This window comes from Symphalangus syndactylus, chromosome 9, assembly GCF_028878055.3.
Source record: "Symphalangus syndactylus isolate Jambi chromosome 9, NHGRI_mSymSyn1-v2.1_pri, whole genome shotgun sequence".
Lineage (NCBI taxonomy): Eukaryota > Metazoa > Chordata > Mammalia > Primates > Hylobatidae > Symphalangus > Symphalangus syndactylus.
This window is the reverse complement of record NC_072431.2, coordinates 35,490,127-35,513,973: the sequence shown is the minus strand read 5'-3', so window position 1 is coordinate 35,513,973 and position 23,847 is coordinate 35,490,127. Positions and strand designations below refer to the sequence as shown.

Sequence of the window (23,847 nt, the reverse complement as noted above, 5' to 3'; positions counted from 1 at the left end):
AAGGAAGAGGACAAAATGCCTTGGCTAGAAGCCAGAAGAAGAGAATTTGGAGCATCAACAAAAAATGTTGAACATAAACAAGAGAGTAGGGTTTCACTCTAGGCAAGAAAGTAGTTCTCCCAGGGGGATGAACTAGAAAAAGGGAGAGGAAAGTACCATGTGTATATGAGTAGGAAGATGAAGAAAATAGAGAAGGGGGAGGTAGTTGTAGTTAAGCGGATTGGATCTTAAGCAACTTTGCCAATGATATTCTTACCCCAAGTGTATGCCAGCAAGATATGGTTCTACTGCTTGTGACCTCATAGAAGCAGAATCATCACTGGAGAAAGCCATAGCTCTCATCACGATGGGCATCTCCTGCCCCTGAGGCCTCAGTTGGCTGCACTTGCCTTCTGCATCTCCTGGGGATTTCACTCCATCAGTTAGCATCTTGTTTGCTGACTTCCCTAAAGAAGTGATATGTATTAATATTAGTCTGTTATAATGTTGCTATAAAGATACCCAAGACTGGGTAATTTATAGTGAAAAGAGGTTTAATTCACTGAAAGTTCTGCATGGCCAGGGGGCCTTCAAAATTTACAATCATGGTGGAAGGCAAAGGGGAAATAAGCTACCTCCTTCAAAAGGCAGCAGGAGAGAGAGCAAGCAAGCAGGGGAAATGCCAGACACTTATCAAACAACCAGATATTGTGAGAACTCCCTCACTATCACAAGAATAGCCTGGGGGAAACCACCCCCATGATTCAATCACCTCCCAACAGGTCCCTCCCTCGATATGTGGGGATTATAATTTGAGATGAGATTTGGGTGGGGACACAGAGCCAAACCATATCATGATGCCTATACATTTCTTTGAAATTTGTTTGCTTCCTGACTGACTTATTCTTACCTCACAATGCCCCAGGATATATGTGAGCCCAAGAAAATGGGATTAAAGTCCGAGAAACTTAGTAGTGTGGCCTAACGAAGAATCCTTGGGGCTAACTGGAGCCAAACTGATTTGATACCTTCCCAGCAACTCTCCATCTTTTACATGAGCTGGGACAATGGTTAATGGCTCTTTTTATATAAGAATTTTAAAGTGTATAAATATAAGGGCCACCTAGCACATAAAGAAGGAATATAAAGGTCAATGGTCTTGTATATTAACATGGGCTTTGAGAATTGCTTATACTCAATTTTGACGAGCCCAGCTCTTTATGGCTGCTTCTTCCATGATCTGGAAAAGTGCAAGCCTGGGCAGCTGTCAACTCACTGATACTCTCAGCATCACAGGTCCAACTAAACTCTTAGTTTAGCTGTGGTGATACTTAGTGGTGGTACCACTAGGGTGGTACAGCCCTTGGTACTGTCCTGGTTTGGGTTTCTTGGACATTTGGAGAAATAAAACAGATGGGAGAATTACGATTTTGAACAAATAATTTACCATGTTGCAAATTCTTTATCAGTGCAAGTCCAGTAATTTTCTACATTGTTTAACTAAAAGTTATGGCTTTTTAAATGTAGGTGTTCAAAAAAGCTAGCACTTGAGTGAATAAAAAAAAAATTGGACTAAATACTGTGGAGGGAGAAGTGCAAAAGGATCAGATAACACACTGTAGTGGAGCCTTCAGGCTGTCTGCCCAGCAACCTTCTTATCCATAGATGTGGGCCTGGGTAACCTGTGTCACCTGGTGGCCTCCTTCCTGGCCAGATTTGTGGTGGGGGCTGGGGACTAAGAAACTACACATCATTCTCTGCATGTGGCCAAACTTACAACATGGGAGTAGTGAAACATCTGTGAGAACTAGTGTATTAGTCCATTTTCATGCTGCTAATAAAGATAACCAAGATTGGATAATTTATAAAGAAAAAGAGGTTTAATGGACTCACAGTTCCACATGGCTGGGAAGGCATCACAATCATGGTGGAAGCCAAGGAGGAGCAAGTCACATCTTACATGGATGGCAGCAGGCAAACAGAGCTTGCACAAGGAAACTCCCCTTATAAAATCATCAGATCCTGTGAGATGTATTCACTGTCATGAGAACAGCAGGAGAAACACCTGCCCCCATGATTCAAGTACCTCCCACAGGGTCCCTCCCACAACATGTGGGAATTCAATATGATATTTGGGTGGGGACACAGCCAAACCATATCACTCTGCCCCTTGCCCCTCCCAAATCTCATGTCCTTACATGTCAAAAACAATCATGCCTTCCCAACAGTCTCTCACAGTCTTAACTCATTTCAGCACTAACTCTTTTAAAAGTCTACAGTCCAAAGTCTCACCTGAGACAAGGCAAGTCCCTTCTGCCTATAAGCCTGTAAAATCAAGAGCAAGTTAGTTACTTGCTAGATAAAATGGAGGTACAGGCATTGGGTAAATACAGCCATTCCAAATGGGAGAAATTGGGCAAAATGAAGGGGCTACAGGCCCCATGCAAGTCCAAAATCCAGCAGGGCAGTTAAATCTTAAAGCTCCAAAATAACCTGCTCTGACTCCTTATCTCACATCCAGGTTATGCTGATGCAAGAAGTGGGTTCCCATGGTCTTGGGCAGCTCTACCAGTGTGGCTTTGCAGGGTACAGCCTCCTTTCTGGCTGCTTTCATGGGCTGGTGATGAGTGTCTTGTGACTGTTCCAGGTGCACAGTGCAAGCTGTCAGTGGATCTTCCATTCTGGGGTCTGGAGGATGGAGACTCTTTTCTCACAATTCCACTAGGCAGCACCTTAGTGGGGACTCCGTGTGGGGGCTTCCACCTCACATGTGCCTTCCACACTACCCTACCAGAGGTTCTCTCTGAGGTTTGTCCTTGAAGCAAAACTTCTTCCTGGACATCCAGGCATTTCCATACTTCCTCTAAAATCTAGGTGGAGGTTCCCAAATTCCAATTCTTGACTTCTGTGCACTCACAGGCTCAACTCCACGTGAAAGCTGCCAAGGCTTGGGGCTTGCACCCTCTGAAGCCACAGCCTGAGCTCTACCTTGGTCCCTTTTAGTCACGGCTGGAGTGGCTGGGACACAGGGCGCTAAAGTCCTTAGACTACACACAGCAGAGGGACACTGGGCCCAGCCAATGAAACCATTTTTCCCTCCTAGGCCTCCAGGTCTGTGATGGGAGGGGCTACCTTGAAGACTTCTGACATGCACTGGAGACATTTTCCCCATTGTCTTGGCAATGATTCACATTCAGCTCCTCATTACTTATGCAAACTTCCTCAGCCAGCTTAAATTTCTCCTCAGAAAATGGGATTTTCTTTTCTATCACCTTGTCAGGCTGCAAATTTCTTAATTTTATGTTCTGTTTTCTTTATAAAACTGAATGCCTTTAACAGCACCCAAAACACCTCTTGAGTGCTTTGTTGCTTAGAAATTTCTTCCACCAGATTCCCTAAATCATCTCTCTCAAGTTTAAAGTTCCACAAATCTCTAGGGCAGAGGCAAAATGCTGCCAGCCACTTTGCTAAAACATAACAAGAGTCACCTTTGCTCCAGTTCCCAACAAGTTCCTCATCTCCATTTGAGACCACCTTAGCCTAGACTTTATTGTCCATATTGCTATCAGCATTTTGGGCAAAGCCATTCAACAAGTCTCTAGGGAGTTCCAAACTTTCCCACATTGTTCTGGCTTCTTTTGAGCCCTCCAAACTGCTCCAGCCTCTGCCTGTTACCCAGTTCCAAAGTTGCTTCCATGTTTTTGGGTATCTTTTCAGCAGTGCCCCACTATATTGGTTCCAATTTACTGTATTAGTCTGTATTCCTGCTGCTGTTAAAGACATACCTGAGACTGGGAAGAAAAAGAGGTGATATGGTTTGGCTATGTCCCCACCCAAATCTCATCTTGAATTCCCACGTGTTGTAGGAGGAACTCAGTGGGAGGTAATTGAATCATGGGGGCAGGTGCTATTCTTGTGATAGTGAATAAGTCTCATAATATCTGAGTGCTGTTCTTGTGATAGCAAATAAGTCTCATAATATCTGATGGTATTATAAGGAGGAATTTCCTGCACAAGCTCTCTCTTTTTGTCTGCTGCCATCCATGTAGGATTTGACTTGCTGCTCCTTGGCTTCCACCATGATTGTGAGGCCTCCCCAGGCACATGGAACTGTAAGTCCCACTAAACTCTTTTTTTCTGTAAATGGTCCAGTCTCAGGTTTATGTCTTTTATCATCAGCATGAAAATAGACTAATACAAGAGGTTTAACAAACTCATAGTTCCACATGGCTGGGGAGGCCTCATAATCATGGTGGAAGGCAAAAGCTACTACTTACATGGCAGTGGCAAGAGAGAATGAAAGCCAATAAGTTTCACAGGATCTAATGGAGAAGACCAGGTCTGCCCTATATGAGGGCTTTCCCTCTGCCTGGCACAGTGCCTGGCATAGAATAGGTCTTCAGTGAATATGTGTCAAATGGCTGGGATTCCTAAATGGATGGATAGTTGAGTGAACACCAACATGCAGAAAGTATCAGAGGAAAGGCATAGAGTCTTGCCCATATTCCAGTCCCTGGTTCCAATCCTTCCCACCTTTCAGCTCCAGTGCCAACTTGAAGACTTACATATAACTCAGGCCATCCTAAGTTGGTTTCTGCTACTTGCAAATTATAGAGCAATCACTGATAATAATGGTCTCTAGCTTGGGGAAACTTGGAGTATACTTTCAGACAACCTGAAAAAAAATTATGTATTTGTGTAACTGATTCCTTCTCTTTACATGTGTGTATTTATATATGAATACACGTGTGTGTAGGTACATGTATATATTTATATGATATTATTTTTGGCTGTATACATAGATATAAATAAATGCATACATAAAAATGAATTGGGTAATTTAATCAATGTTCCTGAGCTCCCTTTTATCTCTAAAATGAAAGGGTTAGATTCAATGATCTAAAATTTTAAAAGTATATGCTTTCCAGGAATTATGTAATTGCTTTGTTAGAAAGTCACCAGAAGGTATACTGTTGCTAGAAAAGAATGTCCAGGGAAGGCACTTTGGGAATTCACATACATTCTGATTTGCCATTGCTGGAAATAGTTTGGCAGCTCCTCCAGGAAGTACATTCAGAGGTATTCACATATTCTCCATGGAGGCAGATGTCTAGTCTAATGATTGTGATGACTGAGGGTGCTGGTAATGACAGTTATGGTAGAAAAGCAAAATTTAGTTAAGAAACAGCAGTAAGAGTTTCCCTGTGAACTGGTCATGGAGGTAGACGCACAAGGAGTATCATGTCACTGCCACTATGGATAGAACATTGGTGAGGATGACATACCAAACCTTTCTGAAGCATCAGAAAGGTAGATAACCTGCAGTTGCAGTCCCCAAACTTAGCTGCCCTCTTTTTGGCTGGGACCTCAGTACTCTTCTCACATCAAGCATGGGCATGTACCAGGTGTTCAATTAGTACTGAGTGGTCAATTAAGCCAAATTGATTGTAACAGTCATCAGTGTTTCAATCAGGTGTTTTATGTATATTTTCGTACTTCACACTGTTAACAATACTCTCTTTAGTTTCTTTGTAAAAATTAGGAAAGTGAGACCTAGACAGCTTATGGAACTTGCCCCAAATCACACTGTTAAATGGCAGAGGAGGTCAACCCAGGTTGTTTGACTCCAAAGCCCATTGTGCTACCCTGCCTCTCTCTTCTCAGCCATAATTAGAGGCAAATGAGAATACCACAAAGCATTTTTCCTTATACTTATTTTAACTTACAACAACCCTCCATAAACTATTATCCACTGGAACCACAATATTCTTGTGAATAACATCATCTGCCTGGAAAATAAGGTAATAGGATTATAAATGTTTCAAAAAAATGTACCTAAGTATTTTCACAATGTGGAAAATCCATGTGGTACTCTGTATTTTCAGAGACATCTGAAAGGGCAATGCATCTTCTCTGCATTGTTCGCGTGCACTCTCAGCTGTTCGTGTGGTTTTCACTAGCATGCATCATTGCTCCGCCTTCTCCTGTATGCCTAAGGTAGGGCACTTCTGCCACCCACTGAAGTTTGGTTCTAAAAAGGCAACAGCTTTAAGGGAATAGCAGAGGGGTTATTTTTTCAAATAAGTGTGGAGAAAAAGCAACCGAGCAGGCTCTTCCCAGATGCCTGTTTCTAGTCAGCAGGCTGCTTGAATCCCCTGGTTGAACACATTTCAGTCATCCTGTGCCTAAGGAGAAAAACATCACTCCTGGCTCTCATCGCTATGGTAACTGATGCTCAGCAGGCAGTTGCAGTTTCATTTAACATAACTGGCTTTTAGAACTTGAGGGGAAACTATGCTTTCATAGAAGAGAAAAGGGAAGATGAGTGGTTTAATTAATGTGTCTCAATTTAACATGAAGATACAGGTCACTTCCACTGTTTGACCATACAGTGTCTAGCTCTGCTTTGTATCTGTATCAGATCTAAAGCTCAAAAGGATGGAATATTTCTCTCATCATATGTGAAGTGTACAGTGGGCAGAGGAGGAGAAGCAGGGGTTGTGTTAGACCCTTTACGAAAGGTTTTTCACTTTATAAAAATCATCTCGGCTTGAGAGTGTATAGAAGAATTGCTTTCTCTTCTCTCACCCACAAAGGAGGCCTGAGAGATGGGTTGCTAGGCAACCTCACACCGAAGACTGGGGCGCTGTGGAATTAACATAGCTGACCTCCCCATCAGCTCTGCAGCTCTGCTATTCAAAACGATTTTATGAGACTGTAGGACTCAAGAAAATAGAAATAAAATATAAATACAAAAATAAAGAATAGAGGATATAAATCTAACTTTTTCAAGTGAAGACCAGGATTCACTCAATGAGAAAAGGTAGCAGTTGGAAACGGCAGGTTGAGAGGAAAAACAGTATTAGTTGCTATAAACCAGAAACTTGTATTTTGAATAATATAGGAAGAATATTTTCCTATTTCTTTAGAAATGTTTATGGCTGACAGTTAACCTATCACAGTAAAAGTGCTGAAAATACTTAAGGTCAAACAGAAAAATCAGTTTATAATAATGTAGATCTACAACATATTTTTAACAAAAAGCTCAACTCTCAATCCTTACCATGTGATGGTTTGTTTAAGCTCCAGAGTCCCCTACTCTCCTTCCTGCCACTACATCATCAATATGGTTGGCGTGGGAAGGGATGGCATTTATTTTGCAAGTAGATGAATATTTGGAAGGAAATTGCAAAGCTGGTCCATGAAACAGAGCACACACTCTTATCAGCAATAAATAATTTAGGCTTTTTTTTTTTTTTTTTTTTAAGACAAGTTTTGCTCTTGTTGCCCAGGCTGGAGAGCAATGGTGCGATCTCAGCTCACTGCAACCTCCACCTCCCGGATTCAAGCAATGATTCTCCTGCCTCAGCCTCCTGAGTAGCTGGGATTACAGGCGCCCACCACCACGCCAAGCTAATTTTTGTATTTTTAGTAGAGATGGGGTTTTGCTATGTTGGCCAGTCTGGTCTCAAACTCCTGACCTCAGATGATCCACCTGCCTCGGCCTCCCAAAGTCGTGGGATGTGAACCATTGTGCCTGGCCTAATTTGATTTTTAAAATATGTCACACTACTGGGAAATGGTTCTGGTAACATTTTAGGATAAGTTGTTAAATTTATCAACAATAAATTAAAAATCGACCAAAGTTGGTGGCATTGTGGGAGGTGGGAGACTGAAAACAAATTCTGAACTCTTTTTGTAGATTTTGTAGACTTGTTTTTGGGTGAAGCAAGTCTGAAACCATTTTAGGTAGATTATAAGGTTGAAGAAATGGACAAATAGGTTGAGATTGTTAGGATCCAGCATCATACTCTGGAAAAGGGTCATACAAATAAGAACTAGATGTCAGTGTATGTGAGACTGTGTGTATGCACAGTATTCATGCAAACATCTGTGTGTCTATATGTGTGTCTATGAGTATATGTCTGTATATGCATATGTATGTATGCATGCGTATGTTTTCCATCTTCTGAAAGGATCTAGAAGCAATTACACCCTAGTAGCAATGAGCAGACTTAGCACTTGGATCTTTATCTCTAACACCATTCCCAATAAAAGGAACCAGGGCTCCTCAGAGAAATGGCTGATTCCAAGGTTGAGGTAGGGAAATCAGAAGTTGAGCCTGAGACACCTTGTTATGATAGAAAGTAAGAAAGTGATCAAAAAAAACAATGAGAGCATGTCACAAGGACACAGGAACCAGCCTGAAGAGGCTCCTGCTGGACAAATCTGAAATAATTTGAGCACCAAAATAATTAATGACATTAATGAATGATGAAATATTGAAAAAATAGAATTTCATAAGACTGTATGATGTTAAATATTTTTAACAACAAAAAGCTCAAATCTGAATCCTGCCATGTGCTAGTTTGTTTAAGCTCCAGAATCCCCTACTCTCCTTCTATATTAAACAATGGATAAAATTATTTTATCCAGGAGGAAAAAAAATAAGCTCAACTCTCAGTCCTCACTATGTGATAGTTTGTTTAAGCTCCAGAGTCCCCTACTGTCCTATATTAAATAATGGATAAAAATGAAAAGCAAAAACAACAATAAATAAGCAAAGGCAGGGCTCTTGCTTATGGTAAAACGCTGAGTACTAACTTCTGGGTACATGTGGAGCCTTTATTACCATCACAGTAAAGATGGGACTAGGCAAGAATCATGATCAATCTAGTGGAAAGTTTTGAAGAGGAGCAGGATATTTGATCTACAAGTGTCTCCTCACAGATTGCTTATTAGTTGCAAGAAAAAAATATAACTATGTAGTGGAGAAATTTGAAGGAGTAATCAAAATTAATTCACAAGTGAGGGCAGATAAATATGTGCTGCCATATTTGATACCCTGAGGACATACTACTTATATAGCATTATGGCCAGGGATGTTTAGCTCAAATTGAATCATGATGAAATATCAGACGAACCCTGAATGAAGAACATTCTACTACAAAAGAAGTGAGGGTGAGGGACATTTTCTTTAAAAAATGTCTATATTGTAAAAGAGAGAAAGGCTGTGGATATGCTCCAGATTAAGCAACAATAAAGAGACATGACAAGTAAATGCAATGTCTGATTCCAGAGTGGATCTTGACTGGAGGAAAAAAAGGACTTTATTGGATCAACTGGTGGTAAATGATGTGGATTAAAGTATGGTATCCATGTTAAATTTACTGAAGTTGATAACTACAGTTTGATTATATAGGAGTGTATCCATATTCTTAGGAAATACAGACCACTGAAGTACTTAGGGGTACAAGGATGTGTACGATGCTTGTGACTTACTTTCAGAATCTTCAGAAAAAAACATCATATTTATATATGTGTGTATACATATGTGTGAGTGTAAATGTATATATAAAATTCTTATACTCACACAGAAAGCACAAATGATAAAGCAAATGGTTTAAAATATTAGCAATATTTTAATGTTTACCTTAATATATACGGTCTTTGCAATCTTACTCATGCAATTTTCTGTACGTTTAATTTTTTTTCCAAATAAAAAATTAAAATTGTTTCCTTTTTGTAGAAACAAAATCATTTTTATTGAAACTTGAATAATGAATATTGGGCATTTAAAAAGATCTACAAAAACAACCACCCAGCACATACATTTTATAAAAGGCAGTAGATGTCTGTGTTTAACACAAGTAAGTGACATCAGAATCTAGACACGTCATTTGTCCGTTGCCTCACCCTGACTCTTCACATGGTATGTATTCAATCATTTTAACTTTGCCCTTGCGATTTCTCAATATCCTGCGCTTGCGCCCACCCAGAGTCCCCCTCAATCTATCTTCTGCAATTTGTAACTTAAGTCAATGTGAAAAATTGGACAAAAAATTCTTCAGGAAACTATGTAAGGGAGGAGTTTTTATTTATTTACTAGAGCAACTTCACATATTAAACTGTATGAAAAGAGCATTTTTGTAACTGCTTAGCGTTTTAGTGCATTCTTTTTCCTCAAAGTTCTTAAGCTTAGTGTGTTTTTCAAAGAAAGTTTAATCTGTAACTATGCAAAAGGACCTATTGCCCTGACCCGAAATAAGTGAGGATACTACTGAACATTTTGCAGCTCTGTCCTGTGTTTCAAGTGGTTTTTTAAGGTTCTTACATCACTTACCCATTAAAAATAAAACTAGGCTGCTTTTGGTGAAAATGGAAATAGTAATTACCTTCTTAAAATACCCCCTTAAAAAAAAACAAAACAAAAAAAACCAGGATTTCTTTTACATTGCCAAAAGAATTTGTTTGAAGGAAGATAAATATAACATACATACAATTTGAAAGCAGCCTGGTTTAAGGATTGCCATCGAGTCTCATGTTATACCACTCGGAAGTAAGACATTTAGAACCTGCTCATTACTCTGCATCCCTCATTTATGGGATCAGATTGCTTTTATGGGCATTGTGCCAAATTCATTGATGTGCACTGTAAGGCAGATTGCAGAGTGAAACATTTTTCTAGAAAACATCTGGTTCTTAAGAGGGGCATTAGAAGGTGGGTAGCACATATTTTATCATAACTGGGATTTATCATGTTACAGTAACTCCCCTCTAATCTGGCAGGCAGAATTCCAACAACCACAACCAGGAACCTGGAAATAAGTGAAAAATACCTCAGAGTCCAAAGAAAACAGAGGTCCAAGATCCTGTGCATATGAAGGAGTGGTATTGCCCTTAGCTCAAAGACTATTTTATTGATTATAAAACTACTGGAGCCAATTAGCATAACAGCTCCTGAAGCCACCTTTATATCAGTGACTCTTTCTGCACTTCATTTGTTCCTTCACTCCCCTTGCAAAAATTGTGCAACCCCTGGATACCATCATTTTTCTATTCAGGTTTTCCCCTCCTCTCTTTCTTGTACCTTCAATATTTACTGGCTTTTTTTTTTTTTTTTTCTCCATAGATGCCCAAGTAGCTCTTATCTTAAAAGACAGACTTCTCACACCCTTATAGACACATCACTCTTCACCCTTAGCCTTATTTCTAAAAACTTTTCTATACTGACTCTAGTTCCTCTCCTTCCATTCGCAGGGCTCCACTAGCCTATGAGAAAGTTGTATTCAAATTAGAAAAGGGAGTCCTCCTGCATGGAGATGCAGTTGCAGAGTGGTAAGACTTGGAGGATTTCTGCCTCCATCTCCTGCGCCCTTGGCTGGGTCACTCTGTGCAGTGCACACACTGCAGGATCACATGTGGAGGCTCTGCAGGATTTCAGATATTTCCACTGGCTTCTAATTTATTATATTTGGTAGAATCATCATTAAAACTCTGTTGCTGGAATAATGGACTAAAATTACAGAGGACTGGGTTTGCTCTCAATTCTTTATGTAATTGCAGGACTATGCTCTTACACATCCTCTCTGGAAATCTTACGTTCTAGTACCACTTCTGCTACTACTCCTAGTACTACTTTCTGGCTTTTTTTTTCTATCTTCCACTTCCTGAATCTCTATCGCTGGCCATTGAACTAATATAGATTGCATTTTGCATTAACAATTAATAGTAAAGTGTGGTACTGAGAGTTGAAATGTCAGCTTTTGTTTAGCTTTTTCTCTTAATCTGTGTTCAGAAAAATAACTTTAAACAGCAAAAAGCAAGTTTGAGAAGGCTGTTCTCTAAAAAACAACAAAATCTTTTTTTTTTAGTGTAGAATATACATTAATTCCATTTAACTTTTACAATGGTAAATAAATATTTCATCACTGAGATATAACTATGTTAGTTTCATCTAGTTTTGTGTATTCTTATATGCATCTATGTTTTTGGTAAATGGATATATTATTATTTGAACAGTTACATTTTCCTCTTTATTCACTTATTTTGTGAGCATTTTAGCAGTTAAAATCTTTCAAAAAAAATTTTTTTTTTTAGATGGAGTCTCACTGTTGCCCAGGCTGGAGTGCAGTGGTGTGATCTCGGTTCACTGCAACCTCCACCTCCCAGGTTCAAGCAATTCTCCTGCATCAGCCTCCCGAGTAGCTGGCACTACAGGCGCACACCACCACACCCAGCTAATTTTTTGTATTTTAGTAGAGACGAGGTTTCACCGTGTTGCCCAGGCTGGTCGTGAACTCCTGAGCTCAGGCAATCCACATGCCTCAGCCTCCCATGAGTCAAAAAATTTAAATACATAAATAAATCCTTGAAATAGTTTTCAATGACTACCTAGTACTATATTATTGGTCAAATCTTACATATTTGACAACCTCATGTTGGATGTTTTGATAACCAAAAGCAGCAAAAAATTCACTGTTACAATTTTTAAAATTGGAAACCTTTGAGAAAATTTCACAATATTTCCTGTGATAAATTTCTCTATGTGGGATCACTTGGTTAAACGACAGACTCTTATTTTGTGCTGTTTTTAGAGAACAGTCTTCTCAAACTTGCTTTTTGCTGTTTATTTTGCTGTTTAAAGTTATTCCCTTCAGGAAGGCTGTGCTACACTTTGACGAGCAGCGTCTGAATGTGGTGGTTTCCTTGCACCTTTGCAAACCTTGCATCTAAAAAAATCTGTCAGCATGAACGCTGTTATATGATCCTATTTTAAAGCTATTCACTTGTCATCTCCAGTCGCAAACTAGGATAGCTCCTGTCAGATTCTTAATTGGTCTTTTGGTTTCCATAGTGATTCCATTATCTACTTCCACTTTAGTGCAAAGTTCAACCTGCTTCCTCAGCTGTCCATGCATAAAAGCCTTCCAGATTTGCTCCAGGTTCTTGACTTCTGGGGAAGAAAGCTATTTCCTCTTGGGACCCAGTTCACCATACTAGCTGAATTAAGGTCAAAAGTACATTAAACTTACAACTGTGTCCTTACCATGAGGGGGGCAGGTGTCCAGATGCCAGATCTACAGAAAATTCTTTCATTTCTGTTGTGTCCCCCCGCTTCCATCCTGAGTGTAAGTCCCCAAACTTTCATTTAACATGTCATGGCCATTAGTTCCTTCAAATACTAGTTCAGAGCAGTGTGGAATCAAGACTGCCTAGTTTGAGCTCCAACTGTCACAGATCTTGGGCTTGTCACATGAGGCAATCAAATCCTTAAAGAAGAAAAACATCAGAGGTAGTAAGTGCTGCATAGAGTTTAAAAAGAATAATATGATACAGAATCACAGGATGGCTACTTGAGATTGTGGGCCTGGACATGAACACGGCCTCTTTGAGGAGGTGGTGATAAAGTGATACCTGATGGAAAGAGGGAGCAAACCTGGAGAAGGAAGCTCAGAGACAGGAAGCGGGGGTGAAGGGAGGGACAGGAGGAAGAGAATTCTACACCGAGGAGAGCAGGGCAAAAGCAAGCTCAAGGTGGATGGATAAAATGAGATGCTGCATGTGGAGTCTAGCATAATGTTTGGTGGCTAGAGAGGAAAAGAGGGAAGTAGTTGAAGAAGAAAAATGAGAAGGGAGAGAAGGTATGAATGAATGAGAATCTCGAATCCTGTAGGGCTGAGCTCTCTAGGGGACTTTACTCATCCTTTTCATCTTGCTTTGAACTGCATTTTCTCTTCTCAGTTGCAATTACTACTTGGCCCTGTTCTGCTTATAAGAGGAGCTACTATTTATTAAGACCCTAGTGAGTCAGAGTCATTATAGGTTTTATATAAGTTCCGTTTAATCCTTACAACCTGAGACAGGTTATTATCCTTATATGCTTGTTTATGGGTGAGAAAACTGAGGCTGAGAGTGTGTAACTTGGAGAAAGATGAAACATCTAGGTAATGGTAGAGCCAAAACTTAAATCCAGGCTGGTCTGATTTCAGATCCATGCTCTTGACTGCTACAGTATACTGCTCCTCAATTAGACTGCTCTTTGATAGTTTCTACATTTGTAACAGCTGTTCATTCCACTCAGTCCATCTTGTTCTTCATTATTTAGCTATCTCTGTGATACACCGATCAGTTTCTTCTGCTAGCCAGATGTAGACAAGATCACTTTTTCTTATAGAAACATTATCTCTTAGTTATAGAAGGCATCTTAATATAATAAATAAGGCAGAGGCTTTGAAGTTGACTGAGTCAGTATGGAATTCAGGTTCTGATACTTTCCTCTGTGACCCTGGGCAAATCATTTAGTCCAGGTCTCATCTTTCTTATCTGAAAAGTGGGAATATTATTTCTCTTAATAGTTGACTGAAAATTAAAAGACATAAAGTAAGGAAAGTCCCTAAAATAGCATCTAACAAATAGCAGGCACAAAATAAATGGCTGCTTAAGAAACAAAAACAAAACTTTCCTTTCCTCTTACAGATAGGAAAACTGATTTGGAAATGTCTTGCTGAGAGAACAGATGCTCTATTTCCCTATCCAATTTCCATGATTCTAGCATCCCATGATGCAAGTTCATTGGAACTACTAACGGCATTCTGTCAATGTGATTTCTGCCTGAGTCAGCTCCAGCTGCAATAATAAAATATCATAAACTGGTGGGCTTACCAACAAGAAATCTATTTGTCACAGTTCTGGAGGCTGGAAGTCTGAGATCACGGTTCCTGCACCACCAGGTTCTGATGAGGACCCTCTTTTGGGTTGCAAATGGTTGACTTCTTACTGTGTCCTCACATGGTAGAAAGATAGCTAGAGAACTCTCTGGGATCCTCTTTGTAAGGGCACTAATCCCACTCACAAGGGCTTCAGCCTTATGACCTAATTATTTCCTAAAGCTTCACTTCTCAAGACTATCACATTAAACATTAGGATGTCAACATATGAAGTTTGGGGGACACAAACATTCAGTCCATAGCATTGTCCTTAAAAATGTCCACTCAGGCTGAAAGATATTTCTCCACCTGAATTAAAGAAAAAGAGGTAATGTTTCACGATTCCAGATTTGTAAAACAGGGATAATAATGCTGGCATTTTAGGTTTGTGAAGATCAAACGTAAGAAATATAAAAGTATTTTAACATATATGAAATGACTTATAAATTCTATTATTAAACATTTCTATGAAATGCCAAAAGCTAGGTGACAAGGTGGCCAGATCACTTGAGGCCAGAAGTTCGAGACCAGCCTGGCCAACATGGTGAAACCCCATCTCTACTACAGATACAAAAATTAGCCAGGAGTGGTGGCATGTGCCTGTAGTCCCAGCTACTCAGGAAGCTGATGCAGGAGAACTGCTTGAATCCAGGAGGTGGAGGTTGCAGTGGGCGAAGATTGCACTACTGCACTGCAGCCTGGGCTACAGAATGAGACTGTCTCAAAAAAAAAAAAAAAAACAAAAAAACCCACAAAAAACTGTTTTGCTAAGTGAAAAGAGGAATAATTGGAATTTTATAACAATTGAAATTAAAAGGATTTTGAAAAATGGGAGAAATGATCAGAAACAAGAGAATGGAGTTCAAAACAAACAGGACATTTAATAAAAAGCAGCAAATCACTTATAAATACTGTTTATTGTAAATGCAAATAAAATTGAGGACTGTGTTTAGTACAATTTTAAGGAAAACTGAAAAAGATGTAGATGAGAAATTAAAAATAATGCTAAGGATTAAGTTTAGACTAGGTTAAATTTAGTGTAAGAGAGTGAAAGCTTCTATGCCAGGGTGCTGTTAAGACAGAGCTGGGTAAACCGTTGCCTTTGTGACTCTCTGCTGACTAAAAGTATTTGGTCACCCTTTACCATCAAATGTTACAGTGTCTGAAATTAAACCTACAGACCAAGTCTTCTAGGCTAAGGTTAAATATCCCTAATAAGGGACCTATTTAAATTGAGATTTCAGGTCCTGATTACTTCTTAAGACCACAATGGCCTTGAAAGCAGGAAGAATGAGCTCAAGAAAGGAAGGGGAAAACACACACTCTTTATCCTTTTCTAAAAAAGGTTTTTTTTTTTTTTTTTTTTTTTTATAATTTAGGTTTTAGGGTACATGTGCACAATGTGCAGGTTTGTTACATATGTATCCATGTGCTATGTTGATTTCCTGTACCCATTAACTTGTCATTTAGCATTAGGTATATCTCCTAATGCTGTCCCTCCCCCCTCCCCCCACCCCACAACAGTCCCCGGAGTGTGATGTTCCCCTTCCTGTGTCCATGTGTTCTCATTGTTCAATTCCCACCTATGAGTGAGAACATGCGGTGTTTGGTTTTTTGTCCTTGCGATAGTTTACTGAGAATGATGTTTTCCAGTTTCATCCATGTCCCTTCTAAAAAAGGTTTTTTAATGAAAGTTACATTTTCTGTACTATAGCAACACCCATTAACATTACAGAATGCAGGGGGAGCTTACCCTGATTTTGCAAAACTTACCACATCTTTTGAGTTCCTAGAAGAATATAAACCATATATTTATAAAACTTTTATTAAAATATATATTTAAAATATATATATTGTCTTTTTCATGAGTTATTTACAGGGAGATTTATTCCAATCTTTGAAACAACACAGAATACAACAAAAACAGGCTGGGTGCGGTGGCTCACACCTGTAATCCCAGCACTTTGGGAGGTCGAGGCAGGCGGATCACAAGGTCAGGAGATCAAGCCCATCCTGGCTAACATGGTGAAATCCCGTCTCTATTAAAAATAGAAAAAATTGGCCGGGTGTGATGGCACATGCCTTTAGTCCCAGCTACTGGGGAGGCTGGAGCAGGAGAATCGCGTGAACCCAGGAGGTGGAGGTTGCAGTGAGCCAAGATCGTGCCACTGCACTCCAGCCTGGGCGGCAGATCAAGACTCTGTCTAAAAAAAAAAAAAGAATATAACAAAAACACTTTAAAAGAGAACAATGCATTTTAAATATATTTCCTGAAATAAACAATATTCCTTAGGAAAGATACAGGGTATTTAATTACCTAGATTTTAACAAAATATTCTTTATAGAAATAATTATAGTCTTTACCACAGAGTCACCAAATCTGTACCTAATCAAAACAGAGTCAAACAGACCAGCTCTCATTCAACTCCATTAGGAAACACCAATTTCACATATTACTTCTCTTGATGTACAGCAGCAACCTCTGCTGGAGAAAAAAGGGTATACTTCTAATAACAAAGCACTGAGCTCAAACCTGTTTTGAACAGGAAGAACTGAAAGTTAGATTTTTTTCATTTCCCGTTAAACCAACACCTAAGTTAAAATTATTTTCAAGGTCTTAAAGATGCACGGGCCTTATCAAGTATATCCTTTCTGATTTTTGGGTAAGTTGGATGTGCTTCAAGAACCTGCAAAACAAATAAAGAACCCACAAAAACTTGTAACTAATGATCAAAAACTATGGAGTTACAAAACTTACTAGAAATGAGCATTACAGTTAAGATTTCCTTGTGCTAATACTACAACAGCTATAACACTTTTTAATTGTGGCATTTTAAATGTAACATGATGACTCCTTTATATTAATGGCAGTTAGATGAGAACAATAGAATGCAAATATCAAATGTAGAAAATATAACAAATATAATTGCTTACCTAACAGATGAATTGTATAAAACAATTATGTATCAATGATTTAAAATATTTTTATAATTTAGCTTTTCATTCATATTTGATAAGCCCTTAGAGAGTGACTTTTATACGGCAGCACACATTAACTTTACCTGAAATGATCTTGAGACATACATATTTCTAGATCTACTGAGTCTTAAGAGTGGGGAGATGCTGGTTTTTTTTTTTTATAAATAACTCCAAAAATGATCCTAATATATAGCCTTACATTAACACACAACCCTAACCTGACTGAAATACTGCTTTACAGAGACTCAGTAATCAACAGCAATTACTAAGGCCAAGTATTTACTGTAATGATGCTAACAGATCGCTGTGTGGGATAAGGGACATTACATAATTCTTTTCTAAGGAACTTTTCTTGGAGGTCCTTATAATGTTTAATAGAATGTCTTATATGGAATATCAATGGGACAATGTGTACATAAAGAGACTCTGCAAATTCTAAAACCGTAATTTAAATATTTGTCATTTTAGTAGGTGATCATTTAGTAGGGGATGAATTACAGAATGTAACTGAATGACTTCTAATAGAATTTCTTTTTATCTCTAATTGATCAATCTGAATTCTCTAATAACCAGATTCAGACACATTCACAAGAACTTCTAATCAGAACAATGATCTGGAGAATCTATACTGTCTTCAAATATCTTCTAACTTAAAGACTAAATTTTATTTAACATGTTTCTCCCACTGGTCTTTGTCTTTTTTTTTTTTTAAAGTAAAAGTCTCTTTTACTCCACCTCTTTAATCCTACTCCTTTCCATACATGTAAATATTCTATGGTTTATTGTTTAATATGTACCCTTCAGTGGTCTTTGTCTTTAAATTGACAGAAACATTTTATTATTTGATCTCAAAGTAAAAACACGTTTTTTATTTAGGTGAACATCATTTTCTAAATTTTGAACACTGATAATCTCCCTAAACATACTTGATAAATCATTTAACTAAAATAATGTATCCTCTACTTCTACTCACATACATCTGGAGATTTAAAAAAGTAGGAAATTGTGAATCTGAAAAATTTTAAGAAATCTAAATTTAAGTGTTTACCTGGTGACATACGTCAATTGAATCCACATATCTTTTTGCTTTTAAGTAATTAAATGCCAGTTTGTATCCTGTTAAGACAAAAACCATAAAACAGAATGATGGAGTATACTGCTACTATTACTTTTCCTTGCCTCCTCCTCTCTTTGCTTACTCACTAGAGAATTTGTAAGGGAGGCTGGTGAATGAACAACTAAACTACACTATACAGAGAAGTTGTGTGATAATAGAAGGCAGAGTGACACAGAAGAAGTGTAAGAAGAAAATAAAGTGGAGTTGGAAAAAAGGATCACAGTGAATACATTGATCGGTTACAAAGCTGCCATCCCACAAGTGTGGTTTCTATAGCTTACTAGAAAAGTCTCATTTATTTCAAGTTATAGTAAAAACTCATCACAGGGCAGTAAACACAGCCATTCATTTATACAGTACAGATTTATTTAGCACTTACACAGGCAAACTGATGCCTACAGTTATGAGGTTTGCATTCTATTAGGAGAAAAAGTACATTTTTAAATAATTGCATGAGTAAATGAACAATTTCAAAACTGAGATAAATGTTATGAAAGAAAGATCCATGCCAAGCGAGTTACCATAAAAAACCTGAATCGGGGAAGAAGAGGGTATCAAGAGATGTCTGAAATCTGAAGAATGAGGCATAAACTAGGCTAGGGTGGGAATCAAGGACACTCTCAGACAGAGGAAACTGCATGGATTAAGGCCATTGGTAGGACACATAGGGAGTTAATGAACCTGGAGTATGGTGAGAAGACAGAGCACATAGGAGAAGGACACAGAGGAAGGCAGATTTGTCATCAATGACTGGTAAGAATTATCATAATTACTGATAGTGAAATGCCACACTTCTACTATCAACAATTAGAAGAATTTTTAAGACATTCCTCTTAATGGATGTTGTTCTCCTGTAACATGCTATAAAAGGGTAAACTAAGAAGACAAGAAAAGTAACAGCAGCTGTGCACTCAGTAAACAAGATATAATGCAATGTAAAATAATGTGTAATAATAAATATCTCACTCTACCTCTTAAAAATACGAAATAAGAAATGTGAATAGTGCTCTTGGGCTCTAATAAAAGTACCAAAACAAATGTTTAAAATTTTAAATGTTTGAAAAGAATTACTGGCTCACATTATCAGATGGTAGTAAAAAGAAAGAAATGGAAATGATCTAAAATTTACACAATTTTATATATAGTCAGGCACTGCATGATGATGTTTCATTAACAACAGACCACATACATGATGGTGGTCAAAAAGATTTTAATACTGTATTTTTGCTGTACCTTTTCTATGTTTACATACACACATTGCTTATAGCATTCAGGACAGTAACATGCTGTACAGATGTGCAGCCTAGGAGCAATAGGCTATACCAGATAGCCTAGGTGTGCAGTAGGATCTACCACCTAGGTTTGTGTAAGTATACTCTAAGATGTTCACATAATGATGAATTGTCTAATGATGCATATCTCGGAATATTTCCATTGTTAAGCGACACATGACTGCATATATATATATATACACACATATATATATGTATGTCTATATGTGTCTGTGTATATATATGTATGTCTATATATGTGTCTGTGTATATATATGTATGTCTATATATGTGTGTATATATACATCTCTACACACACACACATGCACACAGGCACACGTGTGTAGGGCCTATGGCAGAATCTCACAGCTCAGATTTTAGACAAAAATAAGTTTCAGAGAGGTAAACTTAATGTCATTACCAACAATTTCTAAAATGAACTAAAAGCATTTGTGACATTCAAAAAGAAAAGCAGTTTTTAAGATGTCATGCCAAACATACTTACATGGGAACTGGTCAAGATTTCAGTTTTGGTTTGTGGCTTCCTGACTAGCTTCGGGATCTTACACAAGTGGCTTGAGCTGTCATTTTCAGGTTTCCTCATCACTAAAACAGGAATAACAACTCCTCCCTCTAACTCTTAGTATAATCTTAAAAATCATATAAAATACTTGTGAAATGGCTTTTAAAACCTTAGAATACCACAAAATAATTAGCATTTTTAAAATATAAACATTCACTATATTATAATCACAGAATTTTAACACTGGAAGAAATTTGATACATGACCTAGTACAAAAATTTCACAGAGGAAATAAAGAGCTAAAAGGGGGAAAGGAAATGTGCACTGCAGCTGCACTACACCTGTCAAACTTAGTAGAACTCAACTATATGCAATCAGGAGAGACAGCGAGAGAACGCAAACATTGTACACAGTCTAATGACTGTCATGGAACCTGAGAATGGGTATGAAGGGGGAAACATGAATAGTTTCTTCTCTCACTGGATCTCAGTTGTTCCTAGTGTGTTTCTTTTCTTTTTTTCCTCGTATATATTTAAGGTATACAAAATGATGTGGGTGTGTATATATGTGTGTATATATATTTATTTATTTATAAATGATTACTGCAGTCAAGCAAATTATCCATTCATCATTCATCCTGGTGCCTCTCATAGTGACAATATTCAACCCTGAATTCTATGGAAAGAGTAAGAGCATGATTTTTTTTTATTTTTATTTTTTTTTGAGACAGAGTCTCACTCTGTCAACCAGGCTGCAGTGCAGTGGTGCGATCTTGGCTCACTGCAACCTCCATCTCCCAGGTTCAAGCAATTCTCCTGCCTCAGCCTCCTGAGTTGCTGGGATTACAGGCGCCTGCCACCATGCCTGGCTAATTTTTGTATTTTTAGTAGAGATGGAGTTTCACCATGTTGGCCAGGCTAGTCTCGAACTCCTGACCTCAGGTGATTCGCCCACCTCGGCCTCCCAAAGTGTTGGGATTACAGGCGTGAGCCACTGCGCCTGGCCATGAGCATGATTTTAAGGGTTTTCTGACAACCGAAAAAGTGAAATGCATTGTTTATTTGGCCAGGCAGGTTGAGGGTGTTAGATGCAATGACAATCTTAAGGATGAAATTGAGGAATTAATGGAGAGCCTTAGAAAGAAATGATAACCAAAGCAAAGTTGGAGGAACTGATAAAATAATCTATAAAATACAATGATGACACAATGAAAGAACTAGTCATTTGGAATCTCTTTATTTGCTGAGGTCTTCCAAGGAATGGAATATATAAATAATTTAACTTCTATGTGCGTTCCTTCTATGGAATAAAGTGTCAAAACTAATATTTTAAGGATATTTAAGGACTTTTCATTTAAGCAGGTGACTTTATTCTGAAAGATATATCACACCTTAGGATAAAAAATACTATAAAAATCATTAGTTCTTGTGCTTTGCACAAGTCTAGTATAGTATGAGAACAGACTCTAGGAAACTAAAAGATGAGGGAAGACCTGAGCTGACAGCAGTTAGTATGAGGGTGACTCATTTGACTGCAAATCAAAATCGAATTCACACTGTGACATGGCTGCTGAAAAGACTGATGCCATCTCAGGCTGAATTAACAACTACAAATTGCCTAATCAAAAGAAAAAAATAGCTTAATTATACTTATAACAAGCCAAATCATATTTGAGAGGTTGTTCATTTATGGTACAACAGGTCAGAGGGGCATGGAAAAATAAAACAGCACTTTCCAAACTTACATGGCCATGGCATATACCACCTTCACACTCCATTCTTTTTAATTTAAAAAAAAATAATTATTAAAATCTCCCCAACTGTTCCAAAGCACAGTTTGGGAAACACTACTTTAGAGATTCCAGGAGACAGCAACAAGGAAGATGAGAGACTCGGAATCCAATCTTAGGAAGAATGGACAAGTAACTGCAGATGGCTTGAAGAGAAGCCCTAGGACACAGGACTGAAGATTGCAATTTAAAGGGTCATGATCTGTAAGAGGGAGGCATTCTTTAAGTTGCTCCGGAAAACAGACTTGGGCAGTTTCAAGGAGGCATATTTCAACCCAATACAAAGAAAGAGTACACAAACATGAGGACGAGCTCCCTCGTATGAGGAGAGAGGTTGGTCATGACATACATTCTGATGCCACCTCTGTTAGGGACACTGTAGACTAGCATTACTCAAATGAACAGCCTGCAAAACATTGGGACTGGATGATGTTTCTAGATGCTCAGGAGAAAAAAAAAAATGTCCCATGGTCAAATAATTGTGGGAAACATGGCCCCGCTGTGATATCCACTGCAATATACATCAGTGTTTAAAGGCTTTGAGAAGTAAATAAACCTGTGTAATTCAATTTAATGCAACATTTTCCTAACTTACTTGGCAATGGAAACATATTTTTCCATGGCATTCCCAATTTCAAAATAGCAACTCCTTTTAGAAGGAAGAGAAGGGGCAGAATTAGACTAGACGTACATTAAGTGACTGAGGACAAGTTTGGAACTCAGGAAACTGAACTATTAGTAGCTAATAATATATTATGAATATAAAATTTATTCTCCTTTCAGAAATGTTGACAATGAAAATTGACTAAATGTTTATTTTGTTTTGAAAAAAAGCAAATGCATTTAAATGAAAATTAATAAATAAAACATAATTTTTCTGTGAAAAATCTAGGTGATTGCCAAACTCACCTACTGCCGGATTTGTCCGATTGCTATATTTCCATGCCATCTCATAGTTCAAGGCAGCATCTGTATATGCTTGCTCTTTTTCCATAATGTATCCCATATATTCATAAGCTTTGCAGCAAGACTGAAGAAAAATGGGAGACATCAATATATTAAACTTGATATCACTAAGATTTTATGGGATGTTTGTGACTATAGAGAGGTCAATCATATCAACCCATTTAAATGACAAATCAAACAATGGTTTTTAACCTTGGCTAGGCAATCAAATTTTTTACTGAACTTAATAAATGATTCTGATGGCAAGTCTCCATCACAAATCTGCAGAATCAGGATTTGCTTTACAGAATCAGAAATACACAACAGGGCATTTGTATTTTACACAAGCACATGTACACTATTATGAGTAATTTAAACACATACAAATACAGAGATAAGAGCATAATGAACTCCATGAACCCTTATCTTCAACAATTATTTTGTGCCTAATACTGTTTCACCTCTATCTCACAAACCTACCCTTCTGTATTACCAGAAAAAATCCTCAGATATTATATCAACTAAGTCTAAATGTGTTAGTGTGCATCTCTAAAAGAAAAAGACATTATTTAAACAGAACCACAATTTTATCACACCTAAAATGTTAACGACTCCTTAATAGCACCAAATATCCAGTACTGTCTAAATTTTGTCTCAATATAATTTGTTTTTGTTAGATTGAGGACTGAAGTAAGGACCAAACATTGTAACTGGTCAATCTTTTGATCTAGTCTCTTTTGATCTAGAGGTTTCCC

The 23,847-nt window shown here is 38.0% G+C and overlaps 1 protein-coding gene across 7 annotated transcripts in view; it reads right to left on the bottom strand.

Moving 5' to 3' along the window:
* Nucleotides 1–23,847, bottom strand: part of TTC21B (tetratricopeptide repeat domain 21B) — a 98,093-nt gene that overhangs the window by 491 nt on the left and 73,755 nt on the right. For 2 of the 7 annotated variants that reach the window (XM_055291915.2, XM_055291919.2), the window contains 4 exons: nt 23,057–23,177; nt 22,743–22,796; nt 18,496–18,563; nt 16,327–17,155 (listed from right to left, as the gene is read on the bottom strand). In XM_055291915.2, the coding sequence (XP_055147890.1) occupies nt 17,078–17,155; nt 18,496–18,563; nt 22,743–22,796; nt 23,057–23,177 (321 nt within the window). In that variant the 3' untranslated portion in view covers nt 16,327–17,077. Of the gene's footprint in view, nt 1–256; nt 447–1,872; nt 13,032–16,326; nt 17,156–18,495; nt 18,564–20,340; nt 20,442–22,742; nt 22,797–23,056; nt 23,178–23,847 lie in introns of those variants that run through there. The other 5 variants (XR_010113655.1, XM_055291918.2, XM_063609443.1 and 2 more) reach the window with 5 other exon arrangements.